Here is a 16,964-nt window from a genome sequence, read left to right on the forward strand (position 1 = left end):
TCAGAGATCCACCTGCCTCTGCCTCCTGAGTGCTGGAATTAAAGGTATGCACCACCACCACCCAGTTCAGGTGATTCTTTTTAAAATGTATTTATTAGTCAGATATGATAGCACACACTTTTAACCCCAGCATTTGGGAGGCAAGGATTTGTGAATCTGCGAGTCTGAGGCTATGCTGGTCTACATATTGAATTCTAGGGCAGCCAACACTACATAATTCAATCCTGCCTTTAAAAAAATTACAAAAAAGAAAGAAAATAGGTATTTATTTACACACTGTGTGGATGTGTGTGGCTGAGATTGTGTGCACCCATGCGTGCAGGAGCCCTTGTGGACCAGAAGAGAACACTGAATCTCCTGGAACTGGAGCTACAGATGGATATGGGCCCCAGGTGGGTGCTGGGAGACAAACCCAGTCCCAAGAGCACTCTTAACCACTGTGCCGTCGCTCCAGCCCCTGGCTCTTGTGGTCAGTTCACGTGACGGAATGCCCAGCAAATGCAGCTTAAGGAAGGCTTTCGGCTGCTCACGGTTTGAAGGATGCAGTCACTCATTGCCCGGATGGCTCTGTGGTGGCACTGAGGCAGCTCACGCCACGCTGTCAGGAAGTAGAAAGATGAATGTTGGCTCTCAGCCGCCCTTCTCGCTCCACCCGAGACCATGGTCCACAAGATGTGCTGTCTTCAGGGTGGGTCTTACTCGCTTAAACTTCTCTGGAAACCCTCACAGGGGGGCCCACAGGTGTGTCTCCCAGGTGACTCCAAGTCCTGTGGGCAACAGTAAGGACCAGCCACACTTCTGATCAAGTCATGTCTGCCCCACATCCTCACCATCGTCCCGTGTTCAAAGCTCCATGTGGCCCACATGATCTTGGATTTGATCTCTCTAAGTCTCATTTTCCTCTTTCGTTCAGACCTTAGGGATGGGTTTCACGGTGCTGTAGAATAATTCAGCACATTACTTTCTATGCTGGAAGAAGGCGCAGTAAGAATGTTCAGGAAGCACGCCGCCTTCACATGGGCATCACTAGAGCCACACGGACACTTGGACTAGGCAGATATGGAAACGTGAGCTTTTAGTAGTTAATCGCTTTAGATGATTTCATACTTGTACATAGTACACTTCTACCATCCTCACACCCTCGCCCCTACACACACCCCCACCTCCTCTCACCCCTCCAAACCACACCACCTCCTCTCATCCCCTCCGCTCCTACTGAACTTATCCCCTTTATCCCAACTTATCCCCCTCCACTTTTGTGTCTGTTTGTGTCTCTCTGTGCAAGTATGTTTGAATAGACCATGGTGCGCCTGTGTGGAGGTCAGAGGACAGCCTGTGTGTAGGAGTCAGTCCTCTCCTTCCACCATGACGGTCTCAGGATTAACCCAGATCTCCAGGCTTAGCAGCAAGCTCTCTCACAGGCCCTAGCCCGTCTTTCCAGTAACACTGGTAAGATGCCCTTTTCATCCCATCTAGAAGTGATGATCAGTTTATGAGTCTCCGTTCTTCCCGCCATGCACTGGGAAGGCTGGGAGGAGACAACACAAGCTTTCCTTCAGGTAACTTCTGGAAACAAGCGAGCTGCCCAGCAGCACATGGTTGGATGGACACAGCCTGGCATGTCAGCGCGACGGAGGGAGACGGTGAATGCCGCCGCATCACACTGACAGAAACGTCCAACATATCTCTGTGAGGAGGAGAAGCCGGACAAAAGAACAGACACCATACAAGTCCAGCTATATAAACATCCAGACACCAAAAGGGATGGAGTTAGTTCTGAGGCTTGGGGTCCTGGAGGGGAGTGTGGGGGCTGGATGAGAAGGAGGCACAGGAAGTAGAGTAGGAGGGATCTTGGAGGAGTCCAGAGTAATGTCTGGAAAGTCAGGTGTGGGTCCTGTCGTCAAGGTACTCAGGAGGCTAAGGCAGGAGGATCAGGGGTTCAAGGCCATCCTCAGCTATGTAGTGAGCTTGAGGCTAACCTGGGCTGTCAGGAAGGGAAGGGTTGAGGGGAGAAAAGGGTTTGTGGATGACAGGTGTGTTCACGATCTGGTCTGTGGTGACAGTTTCGTGAGGACATGTGTGTCCTCACCAGGTTGTGCTTCCAGGCACACTAACTAACCCATGGGTTAGTTACACCTCAGTAAAGTCATGAACATGACCGTGGAGTTCAGGGGTCAGGCGCTGTGCAGAGGCTTTGACAATCAGCAGCCAACAGTGCCCATTGCTGCCACGTCCTCTGCTGCCACACAGCCTCACTCTGCAAACACGTGTCCCTAGTGGTAGGTGCTTGCTAGATAGCCGTGGGGAGGGGGGTGGGAGGCTGCCTGCGTTCTCTCAGAGACCCAGAAACACAAAGGACAGAGAGAGGAGCCATGATGAGACCAGAGGCTGCCCCCTTCCCCCCAATGTCAGCAGCCAGCACCTAGGGGAGGAAGGCAGAATAGGAGATGGAAGAAATGGCACTCTGTGTATCCCCCCACACCAGCTGGCTTTGACCTTACCACTGACGTGTTCTAGCCAGCTGTGGCCCATTCCTGCAATCCTAACACCCAATGATGAGGCAGGAATTCAAGGCCACCCTGGACCACATAGCAAAATCCTGCCAAAATAAAGTAAATCACATTTTAAAATAAAATAAAATGAATGCTATAAAATAAGGCAGTCAGCCCTCCCAGTTCTGAGAACTCCTGCCCAAGCTGCAGTCAGCCCTGGGTTCGAATGCAGTTCTGCAGGGCTGTGTGACTGCCAGCAAGTGCTGCCCTCTCTGAGCTGCTGGTCTCTGGTGAGGGTGAGATGTGATTATGTGGGTCCTGGTGTTTGTCTTCCTCCTCCTCACACAGGAGCGTGCAGAGCGCCAACTGTGCCCGCAGCACCAGGCGGAGTGCAGGAGCAGCCCTGAGGTGGAGATGGAGCCCCACACTCTCTTCTCTTGGACTTTGGACCTCTTATCTGGAAGAGGCTGGGAGTTGGGCTGGTGCAGCTCTCAGTGAGCTTTGTTTCATCCTTTTCTGCAGAAGCAGAGCTAGGGGACTCGCTCCTGACACTGACCTACACCTCAGCCCTGACCCTGGGATAGAAACACCCCTCTTCACACAGCAACAGACACCCAGAGAGGTGGGGTGTGCCCGAGGTCACATGACTGACAATGGAGCTGGCATTAAACCACTATGACTGGGATAAAAAAGTTTTGTAGAGGGCCACATTTTGCTTACCTCTGTTCTCACCGGAGTGTGACCCAGCCCTGTCCCTGGGGCTTACCCCCAGGGTGAGGAAGGAGAGGTGCCTGCTTCTTTCTGTGGCTCTTCAGCCCCTCCCCCAGCATAGGGCACTAGCAACACACACACACACACACACACACACACACACACACACACACAAGCTCATACACATGCACACACACATATATGCGCTCACCTGCACACACACAAGCATGTGCGCATGCACGTACCCACTCATAAGCACACACTCACACACATGACCACATGCACACAGACACACATACGCACACTCACCTGCACACGCACAGCATGTGTGCATGCATGCATACACTCACAAGCACACACTCACACACATGACCGCATGCACACACATGCACACACAGTGGAGCAGGCCTGGCTGCAGGCAGATGGCCAAGTTATAAAGGATGGCCTGTTCAGACCTTGGTTCCCCTGGGGGACGCTGTGGCTGTCTCCCTTGACCTTCAAGTCCGGTTCTACCCCTTGTGGTTTCAGCCTACAACTCAAGATCTCCCTCTAAGGATTCCTGGGTGTGTTCACTAAAGAGCCCTTCTGGGTAGATCCCTGCAGAGGTGGAGAAATTCACTCACCTACCCATCCATTCGTCACTCCTCCCTCCCTCCACCATCCCTCACAGAACACTCAGGATCCAGTCCACTGAGCTGAACCCCTGGCTGTGTAAGCTGGGCAACTAACTGATTGCACCACTGTGGGCCCCGTTTCCTTCTTTGGGTTGTGGAAGTTATACCAGTGCTCACTTCAAGGTCCTCAGAGTAGGCCGGTACCTGGGTTCATCAGGGGCTACTGCCATCGCTGAGCCCCGGAGGTGTGGAAGGGGCAGAATAGGGTCTAGGCCAGGAGCTGAAGGCTGAGGTGGAGTTAGCATGGTGTGCAGTACAGGAGGGTGGGAGAGAGTCCTTACGTGAGGAACAGCACTGGAGGCTCTCGGGCTGCCTCCTTCACCCCTCCCCCTCCGGGATCAGAGAATACCACCATTAAGGCCATGTGCCCTGTATTCTTTGGAGCGTTCTCCTGGAACTAGTGGGAGGCGCTGCACCAAGAACTGGTTTTCAGTGTTGTCTTGGCATGACCCCAGGGAGCTTCTGTACTTCCGGCCACAGTCAGAACTCAGCAGCAAGGAGAGAGCCCAGCACCCAGAGAAACTGAGGCACTTGGCCAGAGCCACACAGCACACTAGAATGGGAGGTGTTTAAGCGAACAGACACAGCTCTGCTGGAGTTCACGGAGGAAGCTGGGCTGGGCTGAGAGGAGGGTCCTTCCCAACCGCACAACACAGAGGCCATTGTGTTCCCAGAAGCCTAAGCATGGGCCTTTCAGACTGGCCGTGGGACCCTTGAAGGATCAGGGCTGTAGGAGACAGCCTCCCTGCCACTACCATCCTGGGAACCTGGCACGTGTTCCCAAATCCTGCCACATCTGGATTCCAGAAAGCAGTTCCTGGGCCCAAGTAGGAGCTTACCAACACAGGAACTCACCATCAAAGGGAAGAAAGAAGCTAGAACTGGGGGAGTTGAAGGCTGGGTGGGTGTCATTGTCCCTAAGGCCCCGTTAACACTCACCCCACCTTCGGAGAATGGGCAGCTGTGCCCTCACCACTGACCTGTCCCACAGTGCAAAGAGGAAGTGGCTGTGGTGTGGCCCCACAGCAGACCCAGGCAGCAGTGTGTCGTGTGTTTGACACACTACCTCCACGGATCCTCAGGTCTGTGGGCCCTGACACCTGCGGGCACCCATCTTTCTCTTTGCCGCCCCCATCCTCAGCTCTTGGACCTGGCTGATGCCCTCCTCTTATGCTTCCTACAGCCCATGAACACCCCTGACTGCAGCCATGGACAGTCCAGAGACTTGAGCCAGATCAAGGTTTATTATGTGTTATATCTCCACACCTGAAGAGCTGAGGAGTCCTGAATTGGAGGTGTGGGGAACCCCCCAAAGCCCCCAACAGGAAAAAACCTCCACACTGTCAAGGACTGAGGAATGGTGTGGGCTCAGGCTGCCAGACCACTGTGTGAGCAAAGAATGGGCCTTTGCCCTACTCCAGGCTGGGCGTCAGAATCCAGAACAACACTTGTCCCAAACGTCCCTTGGCTTCCCAGTTGCTTCAGGGCCCCGGCAGAGGAGAGCACTGCTCATCTCCCTCATCCAGGCATCAATAGCAAGATGAGTTACCCACTCTCAAATCAGGGTTGATTGGCACTTGAGAGAACTGGACTCCCTGCATCTCATATTCCAACTCTGAACCAGATTGTCCGATGGGGTGCCCCAGAGGAAACCAAGAATGGTATTTCCCAGAGTGGGTGCCGTGAGGCTGGACTTTACAGCCATCGTCACCGCCCTAATACTAACGCTTGGGGGAAAGAGAAGCGAAGCCAGACCAATAGGAACCCTTAGAGTAGCATCAGCTCAGAGAGGGCACAGCGGATCCTCAGCTCACGTGACTTTGAGTTTGTGGATCCACGGAGTGCCTAGGGGAACTCTGTGATGAGGCAGGAGTCCCTGCAAGGAGCTTCCTAACTAATCAAGTCCACTGAGCAGAGGCAGAGTGACACCGACATTCTGGGGATGGAGAGATGAGAAGGCAACCCGCAACAGTTCCTGGCGCAACTGGACACAGGCTGTACTTTGTTTTTCCCCTGTGGCGCAAAGGCAGCTAAGGACCTTGACAAGGCCATTCGCTTGACACGTTCAAATCCAGCAGCCCTGCTTGTCGTCCCAGCCAGATGGAACCGGCAGTGTTTGCTGCCTCCCCAGGGGCCTCTGGCCTCTTCCTCTTCTGCTGTGTGGCTCCTTGTGGGGACTACCTCGATGCAGCTCCATCTGGGGTGTGTCTATCACTCCTCTTGTAGAGAAGTGGTGCTTTAGGGTGAAGCCCCTAGGAGGGCAAGAGGCATTAAAGGCGCTGGAACTTGGCCAGGTGCGTCTTCAGGTGCACCAGAGGTCATCAGCTCTGCCCATTCAGGGTCAGGATTGGTCAGCAATGGCCAAGGAGGGTTGTCAAGAAGCAGTCAAAGCAGAAGGCCTTTCTTGACCAAGGAGGTGATCCTCAAGGACCCGACAGCCAGACTCAGCAGTTCTGGGGCCGGTTAGACACTGGGGGAGACACTGCCGCAAGCACAGGAACTTTCAGGGGGCCCGGCTGGTCCCTGGGATTCCTCTGCTGCCGAGAAAGACCCTTCCTGTCCCCCTTGACCCTCACTGGCTTTAGGAGCCCCTATAGCCTCTGCCGAGCCTGACTCTTCTGAGACCCCAAGCTTCTCTGTGGTGGCCCCGCACACTGGGGCTTCTTGGACCTCCTCCTGGCTGCTGGGCACCTCAGCCTTCACTGGCTTTGTTCCCTCCCCACTGCCTGACACCACTCTGGCTGGAGACCGGAGGTTCTGGGTAGCGGCCAGAATGTCAGCCTGGAGCTGCTGGGAGGAGCCCAGGGCCTCTTCCTGCCGGCTGTCAGGTACCCTGTCAGGGACCTCACTGAAGGCAGGGGGCCCCCCAGCCCGGTCACTCTGGTTCACATACTTCTTCTCAGGGAAGGAGGATGGGTAATAGGCTGTGGCCTTGTGCTTCTGGCGGGTGATGAGCGCGGCGCAGACAATGAACATGAGCAGGAAGGCCAGAGAGCCCACCACCGCAATGAGCATCACGTACTGGCGGAAGAAGTCCATGATCCCATCCAGGAGGTTAGTGGGGGGCACAGGGCCCTCCAGAGCTGTGGGCTGGGGTCTCCCTGATGTGGGGCTGAAGGTTGGAGTCCGGGGTGGCGGCAGGCTGGGGGAAGAGGCTGAGGAACCCTCAGCTTCTCCACTGCCCCCCACATCCTCCAGGAAGGTGGCTGGGAGGGACACAGAGTAGGCCACTACAGGCACAGGCCTCAGAAGTAGCAGCAGAGACAAGAGGAGGCTGGAGTCCATGTTGACGTCAGAACCTGCAGAGAAGCGGTAAGAGAGAAATCAGGCCAAGTCTCCTGTGCCTCCAGGGTCTCAGGTCTCAGGAGTAGCTCGCTGACTCACAAGGACAACAGAGCCCAGAACACAGTCCAGCAGTCACTTAGCTGAACCCCTCACCATGCAGCAATATGAACACACTCCCAGGCTGTTGTACATGGAATACCACCTGCCCCGCTTCCTTCTGATGCTCCTGAGGACATCTTGCTCACCTTGGCATCCTCTGCTTGCACTCGCGTATACACTAAGTGCCCAATAGATGCTTCTGCACCCATGTGACTGGATCCACATACCGGCTTACGCTCTCATGGTTTACTGGACATGGGACACCAGTTGAAGATGGGTGCAAAGCCAGAAGATGGCCCCGTCGTCTTTCCCCTCAGCACCCTCCACTTTAGTGCCTCTTACTGGAACCTCGTGCTCACGTATTAGGATAGGCAGGCTCCAAGAATCCTCCTGTGTCCCCATCCCTACCGTGGGTATCACAGGCATGTGCCACCATGCTGGCTTTTGACACGGGTGCTAGAGATACGACTCAGGTCTTCCAGAGTCACCACCTGGGCCATCTCCTAGCACAAATAGAAATTTGTCATTGGGGGGCTGGAGAGATGGCTCAGTGGTTAAGAGCACCGGCTGCTCTTCCAGAGGTCCTGAGTTCAATTCCCAGCAACCACATGGTGGCTCACAACCATCTGTAATGAGATCTGGTGTCCTCTTCTAGTGTGTGGGCATACATGGAGGCAGAATGTTGTATACACAATAAATAAATAAATTAAAAAAAAAAGAAATTTGTCATTGGTAGGGCGGTGGTGATGCATGCCTTTAGTTCTAGCACTTGGGAGGCAGAGGCAGAAGGACCTCTGTGGGTTCAAGACCAGCCTGGTCTACAGAGTGAATTCCAGGACAGCCATGAATGTTATATAGAGAAACCCTGTCTTGGAAAAAAAAAAAAAAGCAAGCAAGCAAGAAAAAAAATTGTCATGGAAGCCTGAGAGCTCCCCAGTGGGAGAAGGAGCTATGACTGTGCCCAGTTAGCAAAAGACAAGGCTCAGGGGAAACTGAGGTTCAAGGGATCACTTGACTTATCCAGGAAGAGCTGGCAGGCATAAAGGAAGCAACGTCCTGAGGACTCTGGCAGATGGGGGTAGGGTGGGAGATCAGATGTCTGATGGACACCTCTGCACAGGAAGTGTCCCCAGGACCCCATTACCCTGGGACCTTGGTAGCTCTAGCATAGACTTTTTCATTCAACTCACTTCCTTTTCCAGAAGATTCTAGGCTTTGAAGCTACCAGGTACACACACACACACACACACACACACACACACACACACACCCCACATACATGTGCACCCTCACACATGGAGGAAGCCTGGCTGCCAGGAAGGGGATCAGGGCATTTGTATTCCCAGCCCCCCAATCCTCAGAGGCCTGGACTCCTCTGTGAGCTTCCAAAAAAGTAAGAGGTTCCAGGGGAACCACAGTGCCTGGGGAGACAAAGCTAGCTAGCACTGCAACTCCTCTCTAGTGCCACGGCCCCTCCCCACCGCGGCCACTAAATGGGAACCAGATGCTCCCCTCCCCCCCTGGAAGGCTGCTCCTGGCATGAACCCCCCAGGCCCCATCTGGCCCAGACAGCCAGGCTAATTAATAAATTCCTCATTGCCCAAGTTTACACTAACTCTCGCAGTCAGGAGAATGAGAGCTGGGGTTCAGACTGTTGCTAGCCCGGCGGAGCGCTCTGGTCCCCTGGCTGGCTAGGGCTAGGAGTCTAAGACAGAGAAAGTTTCGGGGCCCTGTCTCAGGGGGTCTCCCTTGGAGGACTGAGATGGAGAGACAGAGGCAGAGGCCCAGAGCAGGCAACAGACCACACAGCAAGTTCCTGAGCTGTGCTCCTGCTTGGTGAGACAGGTGGCGTTACCTGTCCCTTGTGTGGCAGGGACTCAGGAGGCTGGTCATTTAGTGACTGTCCCAGTGGCCTGAAGTCTTCCAGTTATGTGCACTGAGCCCTGGGTATCACAGGAAACTGGCATCAGGGTGTCCCTACCCCCACTCAAAGGAGCCCAAATCAAGTCATTGCATGGAGCCCCTCTCAGCCTCCTGTCTTTTCAGTCAGCTCTGGGTGGCTGACAATGCCACAAGGCTGTGGGGAATAGTTACGCTGTTTGCTTTTATTGTTAAACTCTTATAGTTTTTATCAGTCCTCTTCCGAGGTCCAGGCCTACAACGGATACATTCAGGTTCAGAGCAGATGGTGACATGGCCAAGGACATACAGATGATGCGTGACCAGGCTAGGTTTTGAGTCCTCTGCCGGGAATGTGTTATTCTCTTAGGGTGTCATGTATGTGGTTGCGGTGCATGCATGTATGTGGTTGCGTGTGCATGCATGTATGTGATTGTGTGTGCATGCATGTGGAGGCCAGAAGACAACCTGCAGCATTATGCCCAAGAGGTTTCTCTCTGAGAACGAGGTGTCACCAAGTTGGCTAGGCTGGCCCCTGTCTCCATCTTTCCAAGGCTGAGATTTGGGGTGCACATCACTATGCCTACCTTTTTATCTGGGTGTTGGGCTTCAACTCATTTTTTTTTTTGACAAGCATTTTACTGACCTGCTCTACACCATCCCCCTTCTGGGGTGGTGCTGAGGACTGAACCAAGGGCCCTTTGCAAGTGGGCAAGGGCTCTGCCACTGATCTATACCCCAACACTGGGTCAGTACTTGGGAGACAGCATGGCAAATTTAAAAACATCCTGGGATACATATTAAGACGCTGTCTAATAATACGGTTGTGGCAAGTGAGGACTGTTGCTCCAGAGGGACAGGCCACCGTGACTACAGTGCCTGAGCACCACAGAAGTCCCCAGGCAAACTGACTGTCCTGATACATCAGCCGGAAAGTCACTGGGCCGGCTTCATCAACCTGGCCGCCATCATGTCTAAATCTGCCTTATTTTCCCTATCTTCAAATGGGCAGCAGTGGGGTGACTCCAGGCTGAGACTCAGAGAGCTGCTGGGACTGTGTGAGAGAACATTCTAGAGGTGACGGGACAGGCTTGATCCCACAGAAAAGCTGGAATTTAGGAACGGAATGCGCCAGGCAGAATAAGCCAGCATTTTCCCCTCAGCAGACCCATGGCTGTCTTCACTTGCTCTGGCCCCCAGCAGCCCCAACAGGAGAGCAGGACACACATGCATACATGTGTGCATGGACACACGCATGTAGACAGCAATGCCCCAGACAAGAGAACACTGGCCTCCTGCTGGCACCCCAGATCAGCCAAAGGGATCCAGAGAGAGCAGCAGAAACTGCTCCCACCTCAAAAGAGCAAGACCCTAACTCCCGGAGCCCCCGACCTTCCTCAGTCCCTCAAGGCTCTCCCAAGAAAGGCGGCCAAGTGTGGAGACTCAGCCCTGCAAGGAACTAGCCAAATCTTGCAGGAGATGGCCATGTGACCCTGAATGGTTCCTCTAAACTCTCTGGGCCTCAGTTTCCTCTCTGTGGAGTGGAGGAACTGACCTGAAGAGGCCTGAGATGATCACTAGACATGTCAGGCACCTTTGGCTGCCTTCTGGGAGGACAGGGCCTACTCGGCCTCCTGGATCCATCCTAAACAAGACTCAGGATCTCAGGCCGGTAAACCCGTTTCCAGCCCAGAGGAAACTCATTGCCCAGCAGAGCCCTTTGGAGAGGTGGCTCAGAGCAGCTGCGTCTGGGTCTGGATGCGTCCACTCCCAGAGCTCCAGCTTCCAAATCTGTGCGATGGGGACAGGTCACAGAAGTGCCTGGCACATATGTGTCAGCAAGGGGACACAGCGGACACTCCAGGACCCTCTCTCTTAGGAGCTGCTGCTTGAAATCGAGATGGTTAGAATAGGCAGATGAGGAAGTTTACCCCTAAGGACTGGGTACCCCAGGACCTGAGACTGCCTAGCCAGAGCCTCTGTTCCACCCCCACCCAGAAACTGGGGGCCAGGGATGGAGAGGCAGGCCATGGAAACCTGGCTTCAATTAGACTTGGGGGAGGGGGTTCTGGAAGAAGTATTATATCCAAGCCCATTTCCCTGAGGCTGCCAAGGAAAGGGACCCCTTGAAAAGCGGCCCAGAGGAAGGCTGAGGTCTCAGAGCCCACACACAAGCTTACACACTCGCACTGCCAGCAGCAGCATAGGAGCAGAAGTCAGAGCCCACAACACAGCTCCGAGACACTCCAGCAAGCTCCCACAGCCTCCAGCTCTCTCACACACACACTAATGGGTGGTATCGGACATCCCAGGCACAGCCTACAGCCGCACGCGAGACAAGTTCCCACCAGCAGCCCCGTGGCCTTGGAAATGACACCCTGACATTCCCACCACACACATGCACAGTTCTGGTGACCCCAGCACCCATGCACACACACTTTACCACAGGGTACTCACAGCCTCAAACACATACTCAGATTGTTCTCCCCACATTCAGGAATTCAGGCAAAGTCCTCTAGGAGTCTGCAGCTCCAAACTCCAGCCCATCTCAGACTTCCAGAGCGGCAGGCTGGGACTTACCGGCTTCCGGTGAAGGAAGGCCTGCCAGGTAGAGGAGCCTGGCCCACTAGAGCCAGACAGTCTGCTGTCTGCCGCCAGCTGCTCTGGCTGGTGCCTGCCCGCCTCGGCCTCCAGGCCCTCCTCTTTCCTCCTCCCCGCTGGGCTGGAGGGCCAGCTTGATTTCATTAAGAGAGCTTGGGGTGGGGACAGTGTAGGGCGGGTCTATGCCGGGCCACACGCAGTCCCACCCTCCTCACACTCCCAGCTTGCTTCCTCCTGACCTCAGGTCCCCTGGGCAGACTCAGACAGACTGACAGACCGAGGGGCTTCCAGGAGCGCTTCCCCAGAACGTCCAGCTGAGGTCTTTCCCATCTCCCCACCACATTCCCTGAGGGAAGTCAGGAGGCTCTGAGGCCCTTGGAAGTGGGCAGGAAAACTCTCCATGGCCCATTCCAGCTCTGACTCAGGATTTCCAGACTTAGGGTGCAGAGTGGGAATGGGGGTGTTTCAGGGAAGCCTGTTGGCTCTGAGTTCAGACACTGTCCCAGCCCTTCCTCCCCAAGTCTTGGTTTCCCCATTCTTGGGGATGAGAGGGATCTCCCTGAGGTACTGGCATTCTACCCCACAAACCCCAGCAGGGCAGCTTGGGCAGAAGTTAAGAGCCCATTCCACAGAAGCGGAAAGAAGAGGGGGGAAGTCAAATGGTGCAGTGAGGTCCTGAGGACTGCAGCTAACCGGCCCTAAAACACTATGGGCGTCTTCACAGGGGAACCCAGTGGTCCCTGGAGCACTGAATTGACTCCCGCACACACTCACTCAGGCACTCGCTCACTCACCCACCCACTCACTCATCCACTCACCCACTCATTCATTCACTCACTCAAGCATGTTCTCACGCACTCTCACACTCATACACCCACTCACACACTTCTTTCTGTCAGTGCTGAGCAGATCCCAGATGGTACACAGACTCAGCAACACACACCCCCTCCAGGAACTCGCGGGCTTCCAGAACTACCTGCACCAAGATTCATCATGAGGTGCGCCTTGCCTTCTGTAAACCAGAAGGGGTTCCATGGCAAGAGAAGGCCTGCGGGGAAGCCATGCAGGGAGGCTGAAATCCCACCTGTAAGCCTGCTGAGCAAAAGGGGGCCTGGCAAGGCACTCACGGCAGTGAAGGGGTGAGGGCAGCCCTGGCCGTGCCTAACCTTAGACTAGACAGCAGTTTCAGGGGCAGCCAGACCTCCCCAGGGCCACTTCCCAGGGAGCAAGTGCTGTTCCCAACAGAGTTAGGACTCCTGTCAGGACTCTGGTTCTCACTGGAGGGCCAGATCCCCAGCCTCATCAGGGATCTGGGAGCTTCTGGCATGATGTGGCTTCAAGCATCCTCCTCCTCCGTGTCCAGCAGCCACGCAGAATCTTCAAGCAGTGAGCCCAGTGTCTTGACCCTCTTTCTTTCCCCAAATGAAAGTCTCCTTGGGGTGACCAAGGGCTATTATGTCCCCAACTAAGGCCCCTAGCTCACGTAAGTAGTACTCTTTACCACGGAGGCTGTCGTGACACAGTCACAGGGTATAGACAATGTAGGTCCCAGATCAGGGTCTACGCACGCCTGTCTTCTGCTCCAGGGATACAGGGTCCACCCTGGTGCTGACCAGGGCTGGTTCCAGACTCAGACCCAGAGTCCACACGTGCTCAAATTCCTCACGCAACTCTGCATAGTGCCTGTGCAGAACCAGACTTGCTGCCCCGCCCCCACCCCGTGTCCCTTAACTCATCTATCTCAGTGTGCCTTGGTGACTTCTCCTCCTTTCCATTTCCCCTCTTTTCTTCTGAGACAAGAGTCTCCTGGACTCCAGGCTGGCTCAGATTTGACATGTGACCGAGTACATTCTTGAGCTTCTGATCCTCCTGCCTCTACCTCCAGAGTGCAGGACTTTCAGCCCCCAGCACAGACAGCATGGGACTCAGGTTTGCATGCCTGCTGGGCCTGAGCTGCCTCCAGGTGACTGAGTCTTCTGCAGTAAGGAACAGGCCCTTGCTTTACTCTGCTGTCAAGGGCACGATGTTAAGGGAAAGTCTGCACCTGCTCAGTGTGAATGTTGTCATCTCTGCTGACCCAAGGACACAGGGCCCAAAGATGCTGGGCGGCCCTCACCCTCAGACTGGACCATACCCACAGCACAGCCCTCTCCTAGGGAATGTGGGACCACACACACACACTCACACACACACATACACACACACTGACACTCACACACACACACACACATCTATTTGCACATGCATGTGTTCACACAGCACATACAAAGGTACACACAGGTATACCATTCCTCACCGTGCACCTCCACCAGTAACCTGTAGATGCTCAGCAAATGCCACTCAGGAGCAGAGACAAAAGAGCCCAGCCCCCAGCCACCACAAACCCCAACACTTTCCCTGGGCCACAACTCAACTCCGGTTTGGGTTCAATGCTAGTCACGGACTGCCAGTCCTCAGGCTCCCGCCTAGAGACATTCCAAATTTTACTCATTGTGTAGGTACGTCCCAAGACTCTGGCATCCAGCTCACAGTCAGGTTTTTGGAGCCAGTAATAGGCAAACAAGTCCACAAAAGAGGTAGGAGAATTGCAATAAACAAAGGAACCACAGGGGGACCCCTGCCTGCACCTGGGCTGAGCTGGGAGGGATCACTCAGGGCTCCATGCACTAGGCAGTCAACTCTGTCCCAGGCTTCCACTGTAGGTAGTGGATGGAGAGAAGGTACTTAGGAAGGCATGAAGGCGGGAGAGTTCCCGGCAGCTGGACCAGCGTTCCCAGTGCGAAGGCCCAGGAGCACAGTGCCACTGAGGCAGTCCCTAAATACTGTTAGGCCACATCTCTGGGGACCGAGGACTTTGCTTGTTTGGGGCCCTATCCTGACTCTAGCATCTAGAGCCGTGGTTGTCAACCTTCCTAAAGCTGCGACCTTTTAATATAGTTCCACATGCAATGGTGACCTCCAACCATAAAATTATTTTGTTGCTGCTTCATAACTGTAAATTTTCCTACTGTTATGAATTATAATGTAAAGATCTGATATGCAGGATATCAGATGGGGGCCCCTGAGGGGGGTGTGACCAACAGCTTGAGAACCTGTGGGTTCTGATCTAGGACAATACCAGAAACACAATGGGGCTCAATAAATGGGGCCAACTGCCTGAAGGACGCCTGTGCCGTCTGATCCTGCACCTTCAGGCATCGGTCAGCCAACGCTATGAGAGAAGTTCCATCCTTCTGTAGTGTCTCACAGCACGTCCCGCAGTTCCTGGGGCACGTGTGGGGCCCTGAGATGGCATCTACGGGGCGTGGGCAGGCCTGTGGTGTGGAGCACAGGGTGGGCTGTTCACTTGCAACCCCTAATTTCAGAGTCCCAGAGCAGGGCCAGGGTTTCGCTCTGCCTGGAAACACTTCAGAGACCCTGCCCTGAACCCCTTACAATTAGCTACCACACTGCCCCCGCTCAGCAGCCCTAGCCAGGGGAGCTCCGGAGGGCTGGGAACGCCCCTAGCTTGTGTCTCTGCTGAGTCTTCCTTCTGGGCTCTGGGCAATGCCAGCCTGCGCAGTCCCCAGCTCCAGCCCATCATGGGTCCAGGACAACATCTAATTACACAATGCTGGGCCTGCCTTCCAAGCAAAAATAGCTATGTCTTTCATGTGGCCAGAGAGGCCTGGGCTGCAGCTCCATCACAGCCCAGGCCTGTGGAGGAGTACCCTGGAGGAGTACCCATGGAGGAGTACCCATGAGGAGTACCCATGAGGAGTACCCGTGGAGGAGTGCCCTGGAGGAGTACCTGTGGAGGAGTACCCTGGAGGAGCATCCTGGAGGAGCACCTGGAGGAGCACCCTGGAGGAGTACCCTGGAGGAGCATCCTGGAGGAACACCCTGGAGGAGTACCCATGGAGTTTCATCAGACATTTGTCAGTCTAACCAAGGTGACCATCAAGCTTGGTGACGCAGCATCAAGCAGCATCAAGCTGGAGACGCAGGTAGCTAGACTAGCTTCTTCTTGTTGTTGTGACAAACACCAGGAGCAACTTAGGGGAGAAGAGGCTGGTCACCGTCTATGGTCACAGCCCATCATGAAGGGAAGTCAGGGCAGGAAGTCAAGCAGAATGCAGCAGCCTGGCTTGTTTTCAGGACTGTGCTCGACCAGCTTTCTCATCCGTCCAGGGCTACCTGCCCAGGGCAGTGCTGCCCACCGTGGCCTGGGCTCTTCTCCATCCGTCAACAAGACAATCCCCCCACCCTGTCAGGTGACTCTAGGCTGTGTCCAGTTGACAGAGCTAAACACCTGTGGCCCCAACTTCCATCTGCGGCAATGCAGAAACCAGGCATGACAGCGCATGTCTGTGATTATACAAGATGGAAGGAAAGGATCCGGAGTGCAAAGACATTCCTGGGCACATCCTGAGTTCAAGACCAACCCGGGCTACATGAGACCCTGTCTCAAACAAACAAATAAATGAGTAAATACACACCCCAAACCCTCAAAACAACAAAGTCAGACTTGGCTGTGGGTTGAGACATCAGAAGAGTAACTCTTGGGGGGTTCTGGCTGGCAAGGGACTTGAGGAACAGGGTAGTCCTGGACATTGTGGCCTTCAGGTCTGGGTCTCATTCAAGGGACACCCGGTGCGGGAAGGCACAGCTGGACACTGGAGATCTGCCTGTCCTGTCCAGGTTATGAGTCAGTTCAAAGTATGCTTAAAAACCCACATCCCTCCACGGGGGGTACGCGCTACAGGCCAGGGACAGGGTCCCAGAGCTTCCTGTGGCCGGGTGGCCAGCCAGCTGTGGCTGTCTTGCAAACATTTACATTCTCCAAGTGGAAGGAATCTTCTCATGAGACTCATAGGGACCCTGGTGGTGTGGGCAGTGCAGCTGGGACTGCTGGCTTTGCCTCAGGCTTCAGCTTGACCAGCTCCATACTGGGGGCTTCCAGGCCATCACCGACCTCCCTGCTCTGCACTGGGGTGGGAGGGGGGATCCTGTACATCTAAGAGCAGGGAGGCCCCTGAAGTTCCCAGTTGCAGGACATCTCCTCCATTTCTCCTGCTCACTACAGCCCTCTAGTTCCCCCTCCCTTCCCTCCCTCTCCCCTTCCTCTTCCCCTCCAGTTCCTCCAGATTTCACTCCCCTCCACTTCCCTTCCCTCCCCCTCCCTTTTCCTCCTCCTCCCCTTTCCTCCCCCTCCCCCTCCCCC

At 54.8% G+C, this 16,964-nt stretch overlaps 1 protein-coding gene across 1 annotated transcript; it reads right to left on the reverse strand.

Annotated features, from left to right (window-relative positions):
• Window positions 1-4,972: 4,972 nt before the first annotated feature.
• Window positions 4,973-11,871, reverse strand: Tmem119 (transmembrane protein 119). The gene is made up of 2 exons (XM_005344247.3): window positions 11,741-11,871; window positions 4,973-7,176 (listed from the first exon to the last, which is right to left on the reverse strand). Exon 2 carries the CDS (start codon window positions 7,160-7,162, stop codon window positions 6,341-6,343), a length of 822 nt encoding a protein of 273 aa, XP_005344304.1. The 5' UTR covers window positions 7,163-7,176; window positions 11,741-11,871; the 3' UTR covers window positions 4,973-6,340.
• Window positions 11,872-16,964: the final 5,093 nt, after the last annotated feature.

This window comes from Microtus ochrogaster, chromosome 2 (genome assembly GCF_000317375.1).
Source record: "Microtus ochrogaster isolate Prairie Vole_2 chromosome 2, MicOch1.0, whole genome shotgun sequence".
Lineage (NCBI taxonomy): Eukaryota > Metazoa > Chordata > Mammalia > Rodentia > Cricetidae > Microtus > Microtus ochrogaster.